At 45.4% G+C, this 24188-nt stretch overlaps 1 protein-coding gene across 1 annotated transcript in view; it reads left to right on the top strand.

Annotated features, from left to right (window-relative positions):
* The window catches only part of LOC110327499 (nuclear receptor ROR-alpha), a 93202-nt gene extending 70964 nt beyond the window's left edge, over positions 1–22238 (top strand). Inside the window, exons 3-10 of the mRNA XM_021206554.1 lie at positions 4718–4859; positions 7168–7563; positions 13994–14115; positions 15613–15745; positions 16672–16779; positions 18007–18117; positions 19300–19412; positions 21233–22238. Of these exons, the coding sequence (XP_021062213.1) occupies positions 4718–4859; positions 7168–7563; positions 13994–14115; positions 15613–15745; positions 16672–16779; positions 18007–18117; positions 19300–19412; positions 21233–21397 (1290 nt within the window). The 3' untranslated portion in view covers positions 21398–22238. The remainder of the gene's footprint in view (positions 1–4717; positions 4860–7167; positions 7564–13993; positions 14116–15612; positions 15746–16671; positions 16780–18006; positions 18118–19299; positions 19413–21232) is intronic.
* Positions 22239–24188: the final 1950 nt, after the last annotated feature.

Genomic DNA, 24188 nt, shown 5'->3' on the forward strand with positions numbered 1-24188 from the left:
ATATATATATATTATATATATATATATATATATATATATATAATATATATATATATATATCTCCAGATAACCATTTCGTTTTCTCAGAAGGACTGAGCAGTGAACGGATATATCATAATTAAGACTCAGAAATGTATTTTCAAGACAAAGCAGCCCAGGGATGACTCGGCAGCTAAGAGCTTGTATTTTTCTTCCAGAGTTCCGTTGCCAGCACCTGCTTCAAGTGGCTCAGAATCCTCTGTAAACTCCAGTTCTAGGGAATCTGATGCCCTTTTCTGGCCTCTTAGACATGGCACTCAAGTGTACAGTCCACACCCAGGAACACACGTGCATAATCATCTTTCTTATATTTTTGAGGTTATAATACAATTATATCATCTCCCTTTCCTTCCTCGGGACCATCCCATCCATATACTCTTCCATGCACTCTTTCGTCCACTGATTAGTCAATTAATTTCCATTATTTTTCATTTCAGTAATTTCAATTAATGTTCAATTATTTAATTAATTCATCCATTTTTTACATTAATTGTTATTTCATACATACTCCTAAACACAACCTGCTCATTCTGTATAGTGTTACTCGTGTGTACATGTTTCAGGGCTATCGGTTTGATATCGGACAAGCGGCCGGCATGCTCTTCCCCGGGGAAAGACCGTTTCTCACAGCACTCTCTTGTTGCCTGTGACTTTCTGTGTCACACTGAGACCTCCCAGGCCTTCTGCTGCCCATGCTACGGTGTCTTATGGGTGCCCTTGTACAGCTCATGCTCAGGCAGGCATGTTGCTCAGACTCGTGAGTTCCCGTGACTTGTACCTCTAAGGGTAACAGATCTGTGGTGCATTGTCAAGACCTACATGGGAGATACCATCATGCCACCAGTTAAGGGAGATAGGTAGGACCTGATAATCTTTCCACTTCCATGAAGGTAACCAACCTATTGGTGTTACATTTTGAAGGGCTGCATGGCAGCATATAGCCACTAGGTGGTGGTAGTGTGCCACAATCCAAGCATCTCCTGCCCGAGGAAGATCATGGTGACTCTTTGCTGGAGTCCACCATAGTCTAGAATGGAACTACTTCAAGTGTTCTGACATACCTTTTGGTACTAGTAAAATTGCACAGTGATATAGTTAATTTCTCTCTTGCCAATCCTTGGCTTGAGTGCTAGCTTTGTGATATGCATTCCCGTCAGAGCTTTGCCATAGGCTGCTCACCCTCAGGAACTCATGTCTCAGAGGAACCTTCTCTAGGATGTGCTCCAAGCAGACAGACCCCGATTCTCACTCAGATGCATGCCATTGGAACCCCCTGAGTTTTCCATGGTTTCTTTCTCACTTCTAATTCTCCTATTAGCGCTAAAGCTTTACTTGTTTTACCAGTATAACTTCCACGGCGTTTACACTGCTCAGAAAGCTCTCTGAGGAATACTGGCGAAGGCTTTTAAAGAAGGCCAGGGGCTCAGGAGATAGCTCAGTGAAGTGTTTGCCATGCAAACACGAGGACCCGAGTTCAGTCCCATGTTAAAGGCTGGGTGTGGTTGCATGCATGTGCTTACACATCCCCATGCTACGGAGTTAGTGGGCAGAGACAGACAGATACCTGGGCCCGCTGGTCAGCTAGCCTAACCTAATCTTGAGTGCTCCGTGTTTCTGAAAATACAGAGTTCAGCTTGAGGCAGGGCATCCTCTCCCTAGAAAGCTCCACTGGACCCCTCGTGTAGTGAATGGGATATTTCTTCTTGAGGATGGGACTGTATCGTCTTTGTCCGAGAGAATGGCCATGTCCTGCTTCTCAGCTCTGCCCTCTCAAAGCTGCTGAGCCATCGTGTTCTTGATGGACTCACCTGAAGGATAAGTGTGAAGTAAAGAGGGTGTGTCTGCTGGGTTTTGCTCTCCCAAATCCTTCCCAATTCCATGTCGAGGCAGACAGCTTGGAAGCTAGCCACAAGCTCCAGGGTTGCTTCCCCTCCTCCAAACCTAGACACACAGAATGCTGCATTAATTTTCCTTGAGGTTTATAGCCCGATTCGCTCAGACATCTCTAATGAGAGTGACTCTGAGCCCTTGCCCCGAGTTTCATTGCGGTTCACTCCATGAATGAGCCAGACTGCGATGTGGGTGGGGTAGGTAAAACAAACCGAAGGGGACATAAATGCTTCAGGGTAGAAAGGAAGGGGGATGCTGGAATCCAAGGCAGATTTCTCCTGTGACCCCCACCCCACCTCCTCCGCTGCAGCAGTAGAGCATGAGTTGATAAGATGCTTGTGCAGTGGTAGCCTGGGCCAGCTGAATGAATGAATCTAAAGGCTATGGTAATTTCAGAGTCAATCTGTCCTGTTACTGATAGTGGAAACAAAGGGGACAAGGATGTTTGTTCTGGAAAGAAGCCTGGAGAAATCTCTGTCCTGGCTTCCTGAAGTCTGGAGGTGGCATTTTGAGCAAGCCATCCCATCTCGAGAGTCTCCAGTCCCTTTACCCTTCACACAAATAAATAATTTTAAATCCCTGTGAAAGAAACACAGCCAGTGGCTGAGCCCCAGGAAAGCGATAAATGCAGAGACCAAAGTGGCCACCCATGCAGGTGACCTCTTGATGTGCTTTAAAATATATTTTCTTGGCTTCCTTCTAGTAAATTCTAAGAAAACTTTTCATACTCCCTTTTTGCCAGGGAACACACACACACACACACGTTTTAAATATTCTGATGGCTTTCAAAGACACTGAACTCGTTACAAAGTGGGTTAGAAGAGCCTGGCTCACATGCATCTAACTTACTTGGCGTGGTCCACGCAGACCCCAGTCATCACACAAAGCAGCAATGAGGACAGCGACAGCAGATTTTGAGTGCCTTACATACCTATCTGCCGACCTGTAGAGAAATAATCAGATAGCAAAGAGGAAAAGAAGAAAGTTAGAGTCCCCACCAGCCAAGACCAGTAATTCTTCTCTTTGGGGGGCATAGTTTTTCATAGTTTCTTTTACATCAAATATGGGGTGCTCTCTCACTCTTAGACTAGGATACACCTGGCTTAGACCTTGAGCCAATTTTATCACCTTTTTATACAAACAGAATTTCTGAAACATGATTTCCAGTGGTCGCCCAACTCCATAGTGTAAGAGTGTATACTAGAACTCAAGTCAGCCACATTTGGGCATCCAGTGCTCTAAAGAGTATCCCTCTGGATGAATCTTGAACTGTTTCTCTAGAAAAGATTCCTGGCTTACAGGACAAGCACATTTTATTTCTGTCCTTAATAATTCTGATACAGTAGCCAAATCTGCCTCTAGACAAATGTGTTGGCTGAAGCATATGGCTATTTTAACATTCCTTGTCCATCCTTTCTTTACTCCCTGACCCACTAATGTCCTCTTAGTTGGAGACATCTATCTTTATCATTAGAGACTGCCCTTAAGATGACCATTTTCTCTCTTGTACCCTCTGTGGCCCTGCTTCACCTAACCCCTACATTTCCTTAGATATCACTGGAAGAAACACACACACACACACACACACACACACAATCCCCAACCCTGTCACTGCCACATATTTTGGAAGTTATAAGATATGCTTCTAAGTAACACATGTGTTGTGTGAGAAATCAGTCAGCCATCATGGAAACATTGCACCTGTGCTAAGCTTGTGGATTTCTCCTACAAAATCTCTAAAGGAAAGCTTGCGCCTTCTAGTCCCTGTCCTGAAAATCAGGAAGTTGATAAGCACACACCTTGAGGCCAGCGGCTCCTGTGTGTCTTTGCACACCCTCTCATCTCCAGCACAGCACTCAACACAAATGAGCAGCTGGTGATCACTACACTGGACCCAAGCCTAAAGGCCATTCTTCTAAACACTGCTGACTCCCAGCCGGTGAGGACTGAGAATTCGCAATGCAACTCATCTTTAAAGTGGCCAATCCAAGTGTCATCTAACTGTTTGCACCAGCAGGTTCAGACCTGGGGAGTGAGAGATGGCCAAACAGCCAGAGGCTTGAGTGGTAAACACCATGGCACACCCACACAGAAGCGTGTATTTTACCAAAAAGCGTTTTGGAGGCTGAGGATATAGATGACCTCATGGGACACAACACTTGCTGCACACACATGACAACCTAAGTTTGAATCCCCAGCACCCACATAAACAGCCGGGCATGACATGGGCACCTGCCACTCCAGCACTGTGGGAAACAGATGGAGGCTCACTGGGTCTTGCAACCTGACGGCCTATTGCCAGGCACAGTAAGAGACCCTGTTTTAGCAAAATAAGGCAGTGTGACACCAAGACTCCTCCTCTGGCTTCCACAGCACACATAGGAACATACATGTGCACACACATGCACATACTTGTATGTATACCTCCACAAGTGCACCAAAAGAAAAGGTATTTTGGAGATACAGGTTAAAGGCAAATCCGTTGGTGTCATTGCAGTAAGCTTTGTTTGGTCACCCGGATCATGTGTCTTTTACACAGGCAATTGAGTGGAAGTTTACGGAAGTTTTGCATGTGTAAGGGATGGAGGATTAGGCTCTAGGGGTTAATTTTACTCAAGGAAAAAGAAGTGACTTTAATTTCATTAATGGGCTCCTGGACGATTCTGCTCCGAGCTTAACCCTCCATTAAATATTAATGCCACTTGGTGCTCTACGCTTAGTACCCAGCCTTTGGGTATCACCGCTGGAACTGACACTAACCTGTTCCGTATTTATAACTGAATCGCAGGGCTTTTTCAGGAGAAGTCAGCAGAGCAATGCCACCTACTCCTGTCCCCGGCAGAAGAACTGTTTGATCGATCGGACCAGCAGAAACCGCTGCCAGCATTGTCGGCTGCAGAAATGCCTGGCCGTGGGGATGTCTCGAGATGGTGAGCCTCGCATAGCTGGTGTGGGACAAATGCATGGGTCTGGGCAAACACGCATGCGACTTGGGTGCTGCTCCGTCAGGGGAGGCTCTCTCAACCCTTTCCCGGACTCCTCTGGCAGCTTCCTGTGATCCACAGCACTTCCTTTATTCGTGAACTAGCTGATGAGGGTAGACACAGAAGTGTCCTGTAGTCAGAATAGCTTCAGGTTGTCAACATTTCAGAAACTACAGGTATGTGTCATCTGAGGGCTTTCATGCAGGAAACCCAAGCCAGGACAAATTGGTACTTGCCTAATGCTGGTAAGTCTACTGGCATTTGGCAGGAAAGAGTTCTTACGGTAACTGGGTCAAATGCCTGCCGAAGTCAAAATTTGCACCTTCCAACTGTGTGAAAATAGTGAGTGAGGATGGGTGATAGATAGGTGTCTTTTTTTCACGAAGAAGGCATGACAACTAGGGATAGGCCACTCCAGCCGCAGAGCATCTCCAGACCCTTCCTGAAGCAGCCATTCTTAAGTGCACAGAATAACACCAGGATTCACAAGTCACGCGGGAAACTGGCAAGAAATACAGTGGGTCCAGCTTAAGGACTTTTCTGAGCACACTGACTGTCCCCAGAGATCTCCTGGTGTGGGGGGTGTCCATCTACCCTTTCTACCATCAGCTGTTCTTAGGGCCAACAGAGCCACCCGGGCTCATGTTCACTCGCACTACATGTCTTGTGAGTCTTTTTACATCTTTTGTCTGCCTTCAGCATCAAACTGACAGGGAGGGTTCCTAGGTACCTGTTAGGAATGCATTTCCTTGGGCTGGTCCTTTTTTCCCCTCGATCACTGGATACAATGTTGTTTTATTAAGACAACGTTAAAGTGTAACTTTAGAGCAGAAGCTTTCCTCCTGGGGCTCTCTAAAATAGCCTCTGCCCCTCCCCAAACTAAGTATCTTCAGGATGGCTCTTTACGTACCTACCTCATAAGACAGTATAAGTTGTTGTGATTCGTCTCCCAGCCGTCTCTGAGTTCTGGAAGCTCCAGAATGGCTGAGTTCCTGCCTTGTTCCCGCTGTAGAAAGGGCAGCACAGCCTCCCCTGGCAAGGCAGTCCGCCAGCTGGTCAGTGGAGTGCTCGCTCTCGTTCCCAACTGCATTTCCATCTCCCCTGCCTTCTGCCCCTCTGTTGCTCTGACAAGGCTGGAGTAAATGAGGTCGTCTCCCCTATCAGGAATCAATTTAACTGTAATCAATTAGGAGAACTAAATCCCTCCAGCAAGAAGCTTCATCTGTAAAGTGCCTAGACAAGGGGGCAGGGGGATGACATGGTGGGTGGGAGCAATCAAGCCAGGAAACATGTTTTCTATATCTGGATGAGTGTTTCAGGAAAAAAAATACCTGAGATAGTGAGGCAGGAAGCTGTTGCCACGCTCACTGGCTGGATCCTGGGAAGTGCTGCAGACACAGACCCTCCCCAGGGGATCTTGTAGGCACTGCCCTCCCTCGTTCTCTTTACCTGAGGCTAAATGATGGTAGAGCAAAGTATCACTTAATGGTGGATCCGGTTAAGATGCTTGGGGGGGGGGGGGGTTGTACCTTAGCTACATGAGAGGCAGAGAGGATGACGGCTTGTACCTGAGACTTCAGGGCCAATCTGGGCAACAAGGTGAAATGACCCCCATCTCCAAAAAGAAAATAAATACAGACAAGGCCACACCTGCCCACAGCTCTCACAGACATGCAGTTCTGGGAACTATAGATGGCTTCACCATGAAGCCCCAGATCCGTCATTCTTATGTACGGGATAGAAAGAACGCTGGGTAAAAGGTAAAGCTTCTGCCTCGGAACAGCCCAAGAATCCTTGCATCTCTGCCTGCCGGGTCAAACGCGGTTCAAACGCTGCCAAGTAAGGGGGCGGGTCTGGGTCAGGCCATGTCATATAAAGTGACCAGATCATGACACCACAGAGCTAGGTGCAACGTGCCTGTCATCCTAACACTCAATACTCAGGAGGCTGAGGTGAGGTGGCCAGTCTGGGCTTCTTAGTGAGACCCTATCTCAAAAAGGAAAATCAAAACATTATATTCTTCATGAGCCTAAGGGCACAGGCTGCAGACCAACAAAGGAAGGGTTGCCTGGGCTGGCTTGTCACCGGGGTGGGTGTGTTTGCAAGGGCGCTGGGGAAGCTTGAGGAAGTCGTTCTTGCCTTGTGGGTGGCCTGCTTTTATGCTGACCTGCTCTGAGAAGTTCTGGAAACCTGAAAGCTTGAGGGAGGCTAACTCTGCCTGGTTCAAGGTATGCCGTGCTTTCTCTCTTCCCAGCTGTCAAGTTTGGCCGGATGTCCAAGAAGCAAAGAGACAGCTTGTACGCCGAGGTGCAGAAGCACCGGATGCAGCAGCAGCAGCGAGACCACCAGCAGCAGCCTGGGGAGGCCGAGCCGCTGACGCCCACCTACAACATCTCAGCCAATGGGCTGACGGAACTGCACGATGACCTCAGCACCTACATGGACGGGCACACCCCGGAGGGCAGCAAGGCCGACTCAGCCGTCAGCAGCTTCTACCTGGACATCCAGCCCTCCCCAGACCAGTCGGGATTGGACATCAATGGGATCAAACCCGAACCCATATGTGACTACACACCAGCATCTGGCTTCTTCCCCTACTGCTCCTTCACCAACGGAGAGACTTCCCCAACCGTGTCCATGGCAGAACTAGGTAAGGCGGTATGCAGTGCTCCCCGTGGCTTGCTCTGGGCATTCCCTGTGAAGTGAAAGGGGTACAAGGGATTGTCCTCTATGATGGGCGGGATTTCCCGTCCACCTTGCCCAGGATTCAGATGCCAGCCTCCCTGTCTGATTGCTTCCCATGGGTGTCCACTGCAAATGTACTGCTCTGAACCTAGACAGGATGTATGTAAGCAACCTCAGTAAGCCTAGGAGAAGGCCACTTGAACTGGTTAGTTGTTTAAGACTCCAGGTATTCCTTTATGTCCCAATCTAAGCCATAGGCATATGTTTATATTTTAAAGTCTTCAACTTGGTTGCTAACATTTTTAGGCTTTTAATTGACACTGAACAGCTGTGTGTAAATCATAAGGGACAGTTTGTCATTTCAGTACATGTAAACATGGTGTAATAATCAGCTAGGGGCATGTAGCATACCTGTCATGTTGAACACTTAAAACTGATTCACAGTGAGCATTCAGAACCCTCCTTTCCAGCATTTTCAAAGGGATGGCCATATTACCATTATCTGAGCCACCCTACCAGTGAAGCCACACAAGATAGTGTTCCTCTTCCGATCCCAACTGTCCTATGGACCTGTTGCACATTCTCTCAGCCCCGGTCCTACCCTGCTAAACTTGAACACTTACAAGAAAAATCAGCTTATCAGCTCTTTGTGGGGGTTTGATTTTTTTTTTTAATTACATTGGACCAATATTTGTGAACATTAGTAACCAGCCGCTACCCTTGGGGGATGGCGCATCTGGTAGGCCCTCGGGGAGCCAAGCTTTGCAGCACTGATGTGAATTGTAAATGCCTGTGGTGACATTAAGTCTGAACTTGCCAGAAGGTTTGAAAGGTGACCATTGGTGGCAGATCTGGTAAGATTTCATACAGGGCTTGCTTTGCCAAAAGGAAGACAAGAAAAATGGAAAATCAAAACAAAACAAAACTCCCCAGAGACACAAACACCTCTGTTCTCCTGTCGTCAGGGCATGGCCGTTTCTGGGGAGACGATGGCCCAGAAACGCTGGCGGCACAGACAATGGAAATGTTCCCTTCATGTGTGTTATGCTAACACCCTCTCTATATTTAATCAATTTTTTAAATATGGCACTATTATTAGAAAACCTTTGATAAGAGCCTTTACAGTTTTCAAATGATCTGCTGTTCCCAGCGATTCTGTACATGGGGTTATTAGACTCCTTTGGGATATTTCAATTAGCTGCTGCAGAAGACCCGGGGTGGTAAAGAACCAGCAGGTTCTGACTTGAGCACAGAAACCCTCAGTTCACAGCCATAAAGGCTGTGTTCCTTACATGGCACCTCCACCTCTGTACCCCATAAAACATCTTTTTTTTTTTTTTTTTTAAGTGAAAATTTCTAGTCCAAAATCTCCAAATAGAACAAATTGAACGTTCTTAACGTTTTTTACACAACATCTCTTTATGGATCTAAATTTAAATCCTCGAGAGCTGGGGCATTTTAAGCCTGCTCTTTAACCACCGCACAGCACTAAAGGTGCACCGCCGCTCTTTTGATTAGCAGAGAAACCTCTGAACTAGAAGTCATGCTGAGCAGAGGTAGGCTGGATTTTTTTTTCCCCCCTGAACTAGAACACCCCCCCCTTTTTTTTTTGCCATGGAATCTTGGTTAGCTGAACCTGAAGCAGAACCGTAATGAAAATTAAATTTTCGAAAATGAATAAGGGTTTGATTGAAAGCCGACACATTCCCACGTAAAGTGACCTGACTCACCCCATGCCTGCTGCCTCTCCGCCATAGCGGGCCCTGAGCCTGCCTGCTTGCCTGCCAGCTAGTCGGGGCTGAAACAGATCCACAGAATTGAGTCAAAGCCTTACCTCAGTGCATGGTATTTTGGCTAACAGTGCACAAATCCATGACTAGGGCTATAAAGGACCAAGCTAGTGCCCTCGAGTCTATGGACACGCCTGTACTGGTCACCTCCCACTGGGTCTGGGAGCCATGGGTTATAGCATTTTCCGGGATGAAGTGACTCAAATAGAACCAAGCTGAAAACTAAATTAGAATTCTTCTGAAAAGGGGTTATTTTCTATCCCATGTGTGTGTCAGGGTGGCTCAAAGGAGCTGAAGATGGCATAAAGTGGCCTAAGACTGGCTGAACCTTCTTCAAAGCTGCCTTCTATTATGTGAGATTTTTCACACAGCCTATGTCCTGTGGTCTCTCTCTCTAATTTAGTTAGTTAGTTTACATCCCAATCGCTGACCCCCTTCCCAGTCCACCCCTCCCACCCCTTCTCCTCTGAGAGGGTGTGACCCCCTCTAGGCATCCTGATCTTCTTGGAGGCTAAACTATGTCATCAGAATTTAAGCAAGTGAAATTGCACAATAGGAGAGTAAGCTGTACACGAACATATCCTGGTTCAATCCCATCTTTCAACAATTATACCCACAAAATGTTGAGCAGCACAGACCTTCATCCCTGACTAGGAAGTCTTGCCCTTGGCATTCTATTAGTGCCTGAACCATGCATTCCGGATAAACAACCAAGGCTTATTTTATAAAAAGTGTTAACTGGGTTTGTTAGCTAGTGCCTTGTGCAAGAGATGGCGGATGAATCAGGTGCCATGAGACAACAAGAAGCCAGCTTATGTGGGTTGTGGTCCCTCCCAGCTTTGCAGTAGGTTGCACAACCCACTGAACCATACAGCCCACAAGCTGCAACTATCCCTCTTGTATATTCACATGTCTATAAAGGTTTGCACAAACTCTGAAGCCAGATGATATCTGCATCAGAGAGAGCTCTGCCTCTGGACAGCTGCAACACTATTGTCTCTGGAGCCTAGCTAAAGAAATGGGAAACTGTCACCTTCTTTCCTCTTCTGAATATATATATATTCCACCACACAGCAACTGCTGTGCAAATGTTAATTATTGATGCTATCTATTAAAATGAGGTGTTTTTAGCCTAGATGATACCAAAAGTTCTGTCCTACCCTGAGGTCTAAGAGAAAATTCTTAGAAACATCTGAAAGGTTTAAAGATTGTAACACATACAGCATAATTAAAGTGAAAAATTGAGATTTTTCTTGCTGCATCCATAGCTACCCATGGTCACGTGCCATCCAAGGGCAGCAGGTGGAACACATCTGGGTACCGTGACAGCACCGAAACTGTCAGGACTGAGAAGGAAGACAGACTCACTGTGTCGCAAAGCAAGAAAAATAACTGAGCTTTTCGCCCAGAAAGCTTGTCTCCTAACTCCTAGGTTTTAGTGCCTCATGGTCTCCACCCAGCCCGAGAGCCACACTGACTTCTGAGATTTTATGCCATCTGGTTACACTCTCCCTTGATGAAAGGGACATTCAGAAATAGTGAAGGGGCTTAAAAATACTAGCCTTGCCAGAACCATGATGAACTGGAATCAGAAACAGCCTGAACAGTTGGTTGGTCACCATGTAGCTGCTGCCCCCTGCTGCCCCACGCTGTGCACTGCATTAGTCACTGTCTCTTCCTATTGGCTGCTGGGAAAGCCCCACATGGGTCCAGATGTTCAGGAACCATTTCTGCAGTGCTAGGAATCAAACCTGGGGTCTTGAGCATGGCAAGCAAGCACTCTGCCTCTAAGCAACACCCTCCCTCAGCCCTGAATAAAATCTGAGACAGAGCTTCACTCAGTACCCCTGAAACTCACCATATGTCATTTAGGCTGGTCTTGAACTCATGGCAATCCTCCTGTCTCGGCCTCCCAAGCACTGAGATTACAGGCACGTAGCACCATACTTGGCACCCAGTAACTTCTGTTAGGATCAATTGAAACAAGATGTTGAGCATAACTGGAAAAGAGATAATGATGAGCGAGCAGAGTGTGAGCCCCATAGCGCCTCCTGGGCCTCATCTTTTTAAATAGACAAATCTTGGTTTATAGTCTAGACACTGTCCCTCCATAGCCAGAGCTCTTTATCTAAGCCTTAATATTCTGCCTTCTAACACCCATTCTTTTTATCTTAATGAGCAGGCTTCTCTGTTTCTCCTCTGGTCTGTCTCCTTGAAGAGCTTTCTTCTGTTTACATTCGATTTCTTTTTTTTTTTTTTTTTTTTTTTTAAAATACTATTTATCCAGGCTGTTCTGTTACCTGTGTGTTGCCAGACAGAACTGTTAGGGTTTATTATGTTTCTGTGTCTCCAAGGAGACTCCAGTTTCAGATTGCGTTTAGGTGAGCTTGCTGTTTTCACACAGAAACATGTCTCCTTCTGTCTGGCAGAAGCTGGAACATGTTTATAAACAAGCGGGCTCTGTGGCTACTGTCGCCAGCCTTACTTTCTATGCCATCCTAAGTGGCTTGCCTGCCACGGACTCAACCCTGAGAACATGAGCACTTTTCAGTGTGATCCGATGTTTGTAAACTCCCATCAACTACTTCCAATACATTTTTTGGTGACAGGAGTTTTGCTATGTAGGCATTCAAGCCTAGAACGTTCTATATAGATCAGGCTAGCCTCAAATACATGTCCATCCTCCTATGCCTACCCCAATTCAAGTTACAGACATGTACTTGAATCACGTCTAGCTTTGTAAGTATCCCTTAAGTCATCCTTGTGTTCCCTGACACTAACATCCTACTTCACGCGAAAACTCTATCTGCATTTTATCAGTTATCCACCTGACCCTCCTGTCCCAGCCTTTCTAGGTCCCAAGCACAAAGCTGCCTGTCCTCTGTTCCCAGTCCCCAGATGCAATCTTCAATACCTCAGCTTTCCCACCAGGGTTCTGCTTAGTCCTATTATTATATCGTATCCCGGCTCAATCCTAAACATCCGAGATCCTTCAGGAGGTGGGCTCCTAGCTAGCTAGCAATGTCTGCTTTAACCCTGGTACACCATCAAATCTGTCTGCCCCTTACAAATGTCATATGTGTTCTTTCGTCCACTGTACCTTCTATATAGAACTGAACCCTCCTACCAACCCTTCCCATCTCTTGGGGCTCAGCATGGTATCCCTCCTTTTCTTAGAAGCATTCTCCAATTCTATCCAGCCGATCCTGACCTCTCCTATCCCGACCGTGACAGCCACTGTCTTTGTCTTGTCATGTACCTCACATCCTACTTTCTGGTATTTTGAATTATCTTTTCTGTCTGTCCACACATGTCCACAGGTGATCAACTCTAGAGACATCTTTGGCATATATTAGTATCACCAGAGCCCTTATACACAGTGTAACAATTATACAGCATTGGTATGTGACACTCCCTGTTCCAAGTGTGATTCCTTGGATTCTCACAGCTGTCCTATGAACAAGTGCCATTGTCCTTGTCTTGCCAAAGAGGAAAGCAAAGTGCAGAAAGGTTAAACAACTTGCCAAGGTCATAGATCTCAGAAATAGCAAGGCAAAGACACACTCCCAGACTGTCTCAGTCCAGGGTCAGTCTGTCTCTCTCTCGCTGCCAAACTAGTGCATAATCTGTTCATGCCTCAGCAATGTGTGTCCTGATGTTTGCTAGAAAAGCAAAGGTAATGGCTAGTTGTCATCATTAAAGGATAGCATTTTCTGAGCTGGGGAGAGGTTCCAATCAATAAAGTGCTTGCCATTACAACATGAAGACCTCAGTTTGGTCCCTAAGAACCCATTTTTCAGAGAGGGGGGAGGGGGAGGAGGAGGAAGAGGGAAAGGAAAGGAAAGGAAAGGAAAGGAAAGGAAAGGAAAGGAAAGGAAAGGAAAGGGAAAAGGAAAGGAAAGGGAAAGGGAAAGGGAAAGGGAAAGGGAAAAGGAAAAGGAAAAGGAAAAGGAAAGGAAGAAAGGACAAAACAAACAACAACAAAACCAAACCAAAACCCTGGGCATGGTGTAAGCACAGCCCTGGGAGGCGGCAGACCCAAGGCCTCACTGCCAGCCAGTTTAGCTTAATCAAAGAGCTCCAGGTTCAGTGAAAGACCCAACCATGGGGAGGGAAAAAAGCAAGGGGAGCAATTGAGGAAGACACTCGAGACACATACACATACTGCAAAATAAAAAGGTGTATGCTCGTGCGCGTGCACACACAGACATGCACACACTTGCATTATTTCCTGGCTTTTCAAGAGCCACTTTTGTCAGGACAGCATAAAAAGCCAAGAAGAGGCCGTTTTTTCATTTTTCCTACCTAACCCATGTTTATCTCCAGTCACGGGTAGAAAGCCTATGACAAGGCCAAGGTCTTCAAGTCTCTGAACCCTCCATACTTCCGGCAGTCTTGTTGGCTTTGCAAAGCCTCTCTCCTCCATCCCCTGGGGCGCAAACACACAAGGCTTCCATCAGTACTCAGCTATACAAAGGAAACCAAATGTCAGCACATTGCTTTAAGTGAGCTGCTTTTTAAGGTGGATGGCACCAGCAGAAGAATATTATTGGCTCCTAAAATAACGTGGCTGTTGACGGTTGTGACCTCCTCTTTTCTCCCCAGAACACCTTGCACAGAACATAACCAAATCCCACCTGGAAACCTGCCAGTACTTGCGGGAAGAGCTCCAGCAGATAACGTGGCAGACCTTCCTGCAGGAGGAGACTGAGAACTACCAGAACAAGGTAGAGGCGGAGGACTCTCTCTTCCCACCAAGGCAACATTGGGGCGGGGCGGGGGCGGGGGGGGGGTGGAATCATTCACGAGTCCAGACAGACAGACCAAGGCTGACTGCCCTGCATCAGAGCTCAAGTCTCTGACCAGGATCTCACGTCCAGAGCTTCGTTGTCTTCCCGAGATGCTAGTGTGTAAAAAGTTCAGCTGGAACAAAGTTTATTGTGTTTTGTAAGTCCTTCCTTTGTGCCAGTTGGGATAACTGGAGATAACTGGATCGGGCAGCTTCCGAAAGCCTCCATGAGTGAGGGTTTGTCCTGATGCCACAGAAAAAGATTCTGAGGTCTAAGAATTGGTGAAAGTACGCTCATCCCCCCCCCCCAGGCTGTATGCTTTTAGATTAACGAGTAATTGGTTAGAGATTGTAGGTAAAGATGGGGCTGGCTAGATAGATGGTTCACTGGTTAAGAGCACTTGCTGCTCTTCCAGAGGGTCTGAGTTTGATTCCCAAAACCCATGTCAAGTAGCTCACCTGTAATTCTAGCTTCAGGATACCTGAAGCCTCTGTGCTACACACACACACACACACACACACACACACACACACACGTTAAAAATAAAAGCTTTAATAAAGGAGAAGAATGAGGGTTGGAAGGTCTGGCTGTAACTGACTCAACTCCAGGGTTTGATCCCCATCTTACTGTTAGGAAGAACCTTAAACTAACCTTAAACAACACGGTGTAGCAGGAGAGCAGAGGAGCAAAGCAAAAAGCCCCAGGACACTGTGATGAGTGGGAGGGAGGGACCAGCACCAGCTCATTTAGTCTGCGCAAAGCAGCCCCATCATCCCAGCCACAGAGGAGAGCCAGCAATGTAGAGAGAGCCTGCAAGCCCTGAGAAGTAGGGTTTCCACCACAGCTCCTCTTATACTGTACAACTGGCCGGGAAGCCTCAGAGTTTTGATGTCATTTCTGAATAGAAGACAATGTGTATAATATATGAAACAGGGATGTTATCAAGCATTTGGCTCAGCAAGTACAGACCAAAAAAAAAAAAAAAAAAAAAAACCTGTGGTTGGTACCCCTTTTCTTCCCTCCTCCCTCAGCAGAGCATGGGTAACCTCCCTAAAATAAATTAACTGCATTGAAAAGAAGAGCCTTGTCTTACTGTGGAGCCCACAGCTAAGTGGTGATGTATATTGCTCTCCTCTTGTGTTTAGCTGTTGGCCCCATACGTCCATAATATTCCTCACTTTCTACCCCCCACCTCGCTGCCCCCCTCCATTCCATCGCCTTCAAACTGTAAGCTGGGAATCTCAGTAGGCCGGAAGGATATGGAAGCAGGCTTTTATAACCTAAGTAACAGAGACTTTTTTTTTTTTTTAATCCTATAATCTTTTTTTAACCCATTTCCAAAGAAAGCTTTCTACAAACTCGGAAGCAAGCCCGAGGCTGGCTGCACCAGGGTTCCCAGCTAGTCTTATGTTAATGTGTCTTCCTCTTTCACAGCAGAGAGAGGTGATGTGGCAGCTGTGTGCCATCAAGATTACAGAAGCTATCCAGTATGTGGTGGAGTTTGCCAAACGCATTGATGGATTTATGGAGCTGTGTCAAAATGATCAAATTGTGCTTCTAAAAGCAGGTATGTGTGCTGCGAGTGAATCCTAATGCCGCTTCCTGCCTGTTTTTCACCTGCTTGTTAAAGAAATGCTTGCTAAGGAAGATGTCGAAGGCATTTTCTTCAGTGATAATAGCTCAGGGTATACTTAGCTGAAATTGAACCCTTTTTATAAAAACATTTTAAAGATGTGTTTGGGGGGATGCTGAGGAGACGACTCTATGGTTAGAGCACTTGCTGCTCTTGCAGAGGTCCCAGGTTCAATTCCCAGCACACACACATGGATGCTCCACCATAAATAACTACAGTTCCAGAGGATCCAATGTTCTCTTCTGACCTCCACAGACACCAGGCATGTACATGGTACACACATACATGCAGGCAAAACACAAATGCACTAGTTATTTGTGGGTGTGTGTACACATATTTTTTAAAGATATGTGCAGAAAGCATTCCTCACCGGGCAGTGGTGGCGCATGCCTTTAATCCCAGAACTTGGAAGGCAGGCGGATTTCTGAGTTCAAGGCCTGCCTGGTCTACACAGGGAAACCCTGTCTTGAAACAAAAAACAAAACAAACAAACCCCCAAACAGACAGAAAGCAGTCCCCCCATTTTCCTATTCCTCCGGGAAAAAGGCTACACTAGGGAACTTTGTGTTACTATCGCCCTTCAGGCCCTAGTGCTGAGCTGCTGGAAAGATGCTTCTGGGCTCAAAGAGTCATTCCTAGGCTGGTTTGTTGTAGTAATTATGCATTAATGTTGCCCTCTGCAATGGGAATCAGTCTTCATTTCTTCTGCCCCTTTGGACGGACAGAGGGCCAGTGAGACTGAGAACCCAGGCACAATGCTGCACAAAACGCTGTGCCGTCTCAGGAAGGCATCTGTTTCAGTACCTCAGAAAGGAATTAAGGTCTGTGGGATGGTTTTAAACAGTCCTTCCTCCATGCAGGCTCTCTAGAGGTGGTGTTCATTAGGATGTGCCGTGCCTTTGACTCTCAGAACAACACCGTGTACTTTGATGGGAAGTATGCTAGCCCCGATGTCTTCAAATCCCTAGGTAAGGAAATCTCAGTTTTGTCTCTGTAAGTGAGGGTCATGTATAAGCATGAAGCACAATAGAAACTGGTTATGTGAGACAAAAGCTAAAGGGTGATATACCTATTTTTCTGTGTAGAGTAGCCATTTGCTATAAAAACACTCAGCAAACAGCAAGTATCTTTGACTACACCATATGTAAGCTCGAGTTCAGTTGCAAGGTGGCCAGTGGGTGAGCTATTGCATGGCCTTTCACAGTCACCCGTGCAGCTTCAAATAAAGCAGATTTTCAATAAATACAGTGTTCAAATAATGGAAAGACTATGGCTCATATATAGAATGAAGCTAAGATGGAAAAGCCCACCATCCCTGGCCTCATACAATAACCATTTATGAAAGGTAAACATTGAAAAAGTCCAGTAAGGCTAAAGAAAACTATGGCACATGCATCATAAAACAAGTTGTTTTGACTTTCTACAACTTAAATAATCAGAATGCTGCCATTAAGGAGAAACAAGCGGAGCCCAGAATATGTTAAATGGCTTGTTTTAAATGTGAGAGACAGGTTTATCTAGCTCAGTGCAGTGCAGCAGACACAAAACACAGCCAGCCTTAGGTGGGTTGAATTTTTATTTTAAAGGACTTTCACATTCTGTTTTCAATTTGGTGAACAGTTATCGCCCCACCAGCGTGGATCAGAGCACTGCAGTTAGCCAGTTACCATTAGATCCTGTTCATTCAAACCAAGGGTTCTGAAGTCAGACAACTTGGCTTCAAATGTACATTACTTATCTGTTAAGTCTCTGTTCCCTGAGCCCTAAAATGGGAATGTTAACAATATGCCCCTCACAGCGCTGTTTTGAAGCCTGAGAAAACTCTTAAGATCGTTGTTCAAGCAATTATCTGCTCAGGAACTACATGATGGCGGGGGTGGGGGGTGGGGTGGGGAGGGAGGGTCCTGATGTGCAGCTGACAGTGCTGGCTAAGAAACTACTGATGGTGCTAAGGATGGTGGTAATGCTGATAATACCTTGTGGTGATGGTGACAGGGATAACAGTACTAGAGATGTTACTAGCAATGGTGATGTTGGCTAAGTCAATTTCTCTCTTAATGTTTCAAACGAGTCAACTAAGAAACGGTCTTACTCTTCTAGCTTATCGCCAACTTCCATATCTCTCTTCACTTTGTCCTGTCTTCTCCCCCTGGGGTAACCACCGTCGTCCTAAACTGCCTTTATTTTAATCCTAGGTTGTGAAGACTTCATTAGCTTTGTGTTTGAATTTGGGAAGAGTTTGTGTTCTATGCACCTGACCGAAGACGAAATCGCATTATTTTCTGCATTTGTACTGATGTCAGCGGGTAAGAGAATCAGACAGAAGTAGAGCAGTTTCTGGCTCATCCAGGTACAGAGTGTATTCAGGAGGCACAGGACTTTTCCATGTTATATGACATTTGAGGGGCTCCCAAAAGCAGTTGCCACCCTTACTAAGTTTAAAGTTTTCCAAAGGATATCACCCCCCTCCGCTACGCAAATCTTTTCTAAAGACCTTATGGGAGTGAAAAGATGGCTCAGTGGCAAGAGCTCTTGCCATGCAGACATGAGGACCTGAGTTCGGCCATTGAGCACAGCCACACACATGAATAAAAGGAAGCCTCGTCACTAGGAAGGTGACTGGAGGACTGATGGCATCTGCTGGCTGCTAGACCAGCTCCAAGTTCAGTGAGAGATCTGGTCTCAAGGGAATAAGGTGGAGAGTGATAGGCCAGGACACCTGACATCCTCCTCTGGCCACTACAAGCATATATGCACACGTGCATCTCCCTCTCAAACACAGAGACAGACAGAGAGACACACAGAGAGAAAGAGACCTCATGATATGCAGATAAAAATATTAAGAAGTAATAGCTTAATAAAACCTTACCCAGCACAAACTCCACATACCAAGACAAAAGGATCTCGTAAAATAGGGCTGCTCCTCTTGATGCCAGTCTCCAAGACAATGTGCCTTTGCAGAAACTGCCATCCACAAGTCTGTCTGCATCCAGCCTCTTTTCCCAGAAGCTCTGCTTCTTGGGGAATTCTCATACAAAGACACTCCTATATTAACAACCCTTAAATCATTTGAAATTCTATTGACAGTCTGAGATGCCCTGGATTAAAAAGCTGTTGCATTTCCAGGAAGTCCTGTGGGGCAGTGGGGTGGTGCCTGCAGAGGTAGAGTTATCAGAAAGGCTTGGGGAAGGCTGGGCACTGCGGGTTCACTTGCAATCATTTGATTTCGGTCCTATAACGTAGCTGTACTTTAGAGAAGTACCCTCCCTCTTCCCAGTACCAGTGGCAGTGAAAAGATTTAACGCCCTGGCGCATACGTCAGAGATTGCCTTTGCATCCTGCAGAAGCAAAATTTCAAAGAATGAAGCTGGCCTGTGAGCCTTAAAACATGCACTGTAGCACAGTAAAGGATGTCTTGGTCCAGAAGAACATGGATCTGACACTGTGTTGGAGAAACGTACTGAGTCGTCTCACTTTTCCATGTTTAGATCGCTCGTGGCTTCAGGAAAAGGTAAAAATAGAAAAGCTGCAACAGAAAATTCAGCTAGCCCTTCAGCATGTCCTACAGAAGAACCACCGAGAAGATGGAATTCTAACAAAGGTGAGATCCAGAGGTGCCTGGCTGGCCGGAACTATCCTCTGGTGTAAATCTTGCTTACGGGTACCTTTGTAAGTCGTAGAAAGTATTGAGCATGGCACAGGCTACTAAGTCAGAAAATTCTGTTGAACCAAAACTCATTGCCCGGGTTAGACTCTATTTAGTATAATTGTTCCCAGAGTTTCCTGCAATAATACAGCAGTCTGGGGAAACAGCATTTTATTACCTGTCAATTACATGTGTAAAGAGGGGTGCATGTACATGCAAGTGTTCACAGAGACCAGAAGAGGGCGTCAGATCCTCTGGCATTGAAGCCATAGGCAGTTGAGAGCTGGGAACCAAACTCTGACCCCCTGCAAGAACACTATTGCTCTTAATTGCTGAGCCATTTCTCCAGTCACCCAAAACACTTTCTTTTCTTTCTTTCTTTTAAATAACTAATCCTCTCAGGAACCTCTTCCTGTTCTTTAAACTCAAGCATAAAAAGGGATCAACATGCCTCACTGATGTAAAGCAGGCGCATCTTTAAATTCAGAAGGAAAACTTTAAATAGGACTAAAAGATAACCAAATATTCTAATATTGGTTCTCTTAAATTCATTAGTTATCAGCAATACGTTGCTTTCTGTATTTTGTCAGTTTCCTATTTCTGTGCTCTATTAAAAGCACGAGGCTTCACTTTGGCTAAGTATCCTTTGCAGCTAAAACGAATGATAGATCTTTCCGTGCCATTGCTTCTGATGTTGGGAACGGCAGCTCTCCATTCTCTGCCCATTTGGCATGTTTTACTGTACAAGAAGGTGACTGGAGGGAGATGTTTGAGGCTTAGGTTTCCTGCTTGATTGCTTCTGTTTTTTTTCTGATAGTCTGGGCAGGTCATAGTAGAGAAACTGGGCATGGCTTTGCTTTTGTGCCTGATCAGTGAGCAGGGGGGCATAGCAAGTCCCTTCTGTCCACATCTGAGGGTCGTTATTACAGAGGGCCTGATGCAGACAGCAGCTACTGAGGACGCTTCCTAGAGACAGGGACTGATCTGAAAGCCCGGGCAGCTTGCCTTTGTGCAGTGTAGCAGATTTTACAAACACGTCTGTGGGTCACTGCTGCTCCCTTCAGCTGCTAGATGCTCATTTGCTGAAGCCCTGAGTGGCTTGCCTATAGAATTTACTCGTACAGTCCAGAGAGACAGCTAAAGAGGCTCAAGGCACTAGCAAGATGATCTGAGTTTGACCCCCAGAACCCACAGGGTAGCAAGAGAAAACTGATCCCCAAAGTTGCCCTCTGACCTACACATACACACACACCATATACATATACGTGTGTGTGTATATATACATATACATATATGAGAGAGAGAAAGAATATTAAAAACTAAATAAAAAGAATTGACTCACGTGCGTTCTCACACAGTGTTTAGTAGGCACTCCTCTGTCAGGCTGTAGTGCCTTAGTAACCAGGGCTGCCACTCACTCACTCACTTCTCCATCAACAGACCTCTTCCTTTCCCACAGAGGTAGCCAGTGGGGCTCCAGATGGTGCACCCTGGAACAGGCAGGAGTCTAAAACCTCATCTGGGCTCTAGCACTAGGGGGATGGGGAGGAGCAGGAACACCTCTCAGAGTTAAAACTCTTCATCTTCTAAACGTATTTGACCTATGCCAAATATTCTAACACAGGATGGCCATTTCTCTCTCCTCTCACTGGAAGCGTAGGCAGCATCAAGTGTGTGTCGCCATGACAAGCTATGTAGAGGAGGTCACCCCGACTCCTTGGTTTTCACTCTCATGACTGCCCTCCCTGACATCCTGTCCTTTCTCCTGCTTACAGCTAATATGCAAGGTGTCTACGTTAAGAGCCCTATGTGGACGACATACGGAAAAGCTAATGGCATTTAAAGCAATATACCCAGACATTGTGCGACTTCATTTTCCTCCATTATACAAGGAATTGTTCACTTCAGAATTTGAGCCAGCAATGCAAATCGATGGGTAAATGTATCACCTGAGCACTTCTAGAACATCGGGAGTACAAACATGAAAGTAAGAGAGAAAACAAAACAAAACAAAGGAAATGAAACAATAACAATGAAGACAAATTTAACTGAGACACTTTCTATGGCCCTGCACAACCCTGGAGCGCCAACACACTGCACAGACATCTTGTGGTGATCGGGGTTCAGGCACAAAGGGGAAACAATCAAATCCAATAAAAGCTGAACTTGTTTTGCTCATGCATATGATTTCCACTATGCCTACAGATATGGACCCTTTTTCTGTCTCATCTTCTAGAGCGGTTGACCTCGGCATATAACAGGAGGGTACTACAGTCGGAGGAGTCCCTTTCTCGTAGCTCACTGCCCACAGACTCTTACGGGTAACAGCAGAGTCCAGCGTTAATCGGTGACCCCGGTGTGTATGGTGGGAGTTGCGGCGTTACTTTGCACAGCTTGCTTTTCTGTGTCATGAAGGAAGATTTTGTTTCTCTCACCGATTATTGCCGGTCAGCAGGATGGCGTGAAAAGGGGATCCATAGCGCTCGCAACAATAGCATTATAATATATTACACAGGGTAAATGGGCATGAAGACTATATATAGCTAAAGAGATATTGTTTATATATTGTTTTAATTAATATAAAATGTAGTGACTGGCGTAGCTTTTCCTGTTGAATTGATAAGGCACTTTCCGTTTTTTGCACCTTTTTGTTTCCTTTAAATTAAATGCTAGCGTGTTCACTGTCGCCGTGTCGCATGTACACCAGAAACACAAGTTTAGCTGAGAAGGCTTGGAAGGTACGTCGGGAGGTATTTATGCTGCTGTTTACAAAAACAAAAACAAAAAAAAACAAAACAAAAAAACAATAAAAATCAACAACAACAACAAAAAACAATTACTTTTAAAAGACTGGCTGGTCATATCCAGAAATCAACATGTTGAATTTTTTTTCCCACCTGTCAATTTGGAATTAGTAATGAACTGCTCCCTAAATCATACTTTGTTTTGCATGCAATTGAGAATGGGGGTGTTTATGCTTCATCCAGAACTGAAGGAGTGTCTGGTGCTGTGGGCTTAAACCATGTGTGCATTCTTTTTTTTTTTTTTTTTTAAGTTTTTAAAATGCTACCTTTGGGAGGCGGAGGAGGAGAGGCTCATTAAACAAAAGTCAGTAGTCACAGGGACAAGGTATCATCTCACAGTTCTGAGGCTTTCAGAACAAATTAGCAGCTGGGATATTTACCGGATTCCAGCTCTTATTTAGAAGGACCCAAAGATTCCACGTGGAACAGAATCCCACAGGAAGCATTTATTGAAGGCCTTGTGTTCTTGGCATCGGGAGCCCTAAGAAGTCACCTCAGAGTAAACTGACCCTAGACTAGCTGTTGCAGATTCTAGACTGCTGTTCTGTGTGGATGAAGAGGGAGGGAGACAGTGTTGGATTTGGTTCCTATGTTTTAAGGTAGGCCTTCAGAGTGAAGGTGGCGCCAGCTGCAGACATTTGTGTAGGTACCCTCACTAGAAAACTGTGGACTGTGATTTATTTTATTAAATATCTAGAAGATAGTTTGGCTTTTGTGTTCAGGTAATAAGCATGGATGTTTTGATTCATTTTTGCATTTTTAAAAAAATAACCCCCAGTGGAAGGAAGAAGGAGCTTTCTTATGTTCATAGGTATGCATATTTTTAAGATCAAGTGCCCTGGGATTACAGAGCTGATGCTTCAGTGGTCTAGAGTGTGTATTGCTCTATCAGAGGACCAAAGCCTGGAACCCAACCAGTAGATGAGGCAGTTTACAAAAGCCTGTCACTCCAGCCCCAAGGTATCAGTGTCCCTTTCTGGCCTCACACACACACAGAGGGAGAGACAAACATAAAAGTAAATCCTTAAAAACAAGTTCTCTTTTGACAATTTAGGAGGCATTTAGGAGATGACTTTGGTCACAAGATACTAGTCTGACATCAAAGACCATAGCTGTAGACAAAAAGGGAACATCTTCTGTGGTGTAAGGGGCACAGGGCATGTTTATGAAGCCCTATCTACCCAACTGCCTCCTCTGCCAACAGGGTCCTTCTGGACTCTTTTGCCAGCATTTCTGCTCCTGCTGATGTCCATCTGATAGGTTCCCAGGGCCAGCTTCCCAGAGCACATCACAGTTTTTAACTTCACTGACTTTCTGCCTTATTTACTGAGGGACTTGGAAAGTAGGAAGGAATTATTTGTATAGAAATGTGTGGGGGAAGCCTAAATAACATCTAATTTTTTTTCAAAAACATAGTAAGGGTTTAACCATAAACAGGGGAGTGATATTTAAATTTCTTACAAGCATAGAAAATTTTATGTGTTTATATGGAGAGGTTAGTGGTCAGCATATAGTATTTATATTTGGGCAAGAAGGGGTAAATCAAAATTTTATTTAAACATAGTTCCTTTAAAGATTAATAGTATTTATATTCTAAAGAGAGTGAGTACAGTTCTGTTATTTATTTGCCCTTTTTTTTTTTTCTGTTGTTTCTCCTATGTGAGGGAATGGTGTGAGGTTTGGGTTTGTTTTTTGTTTTTCCTTTGTTTAGTTCTTCAGATTCACTAAATTTGGGGATAGATTTAGTAAATATATTAACTTCATTTTAACCAAAGCTTTCTGCATATGACCAGCCTCAGGTGCTAGCGCACTAAAGAGCAACTAAACCCAATTCCAGTGTCCACGTGTGGCTAAGGAGAGCTGGCTGAGCGTCTTTAAGGGGGAGAGAGAGAGAGAGAGAGAGAGAGAGAGAGAGAGAGAGAGAGAG

The sequence above is a fragment of the Mus pahari genome, chromosome 10 (genome assembly GCF_900095145.1).
Source record: "Mus pahari chromosome 10, PAHARI_EIJ_v1.1, whole genome shotgun sequence".
Classification (NCBI taxonomy): Eukaryota; Metazoa; Chordata; class Mammalia; order Rodentia; family Muridae; genus Mus; species Mus pahari.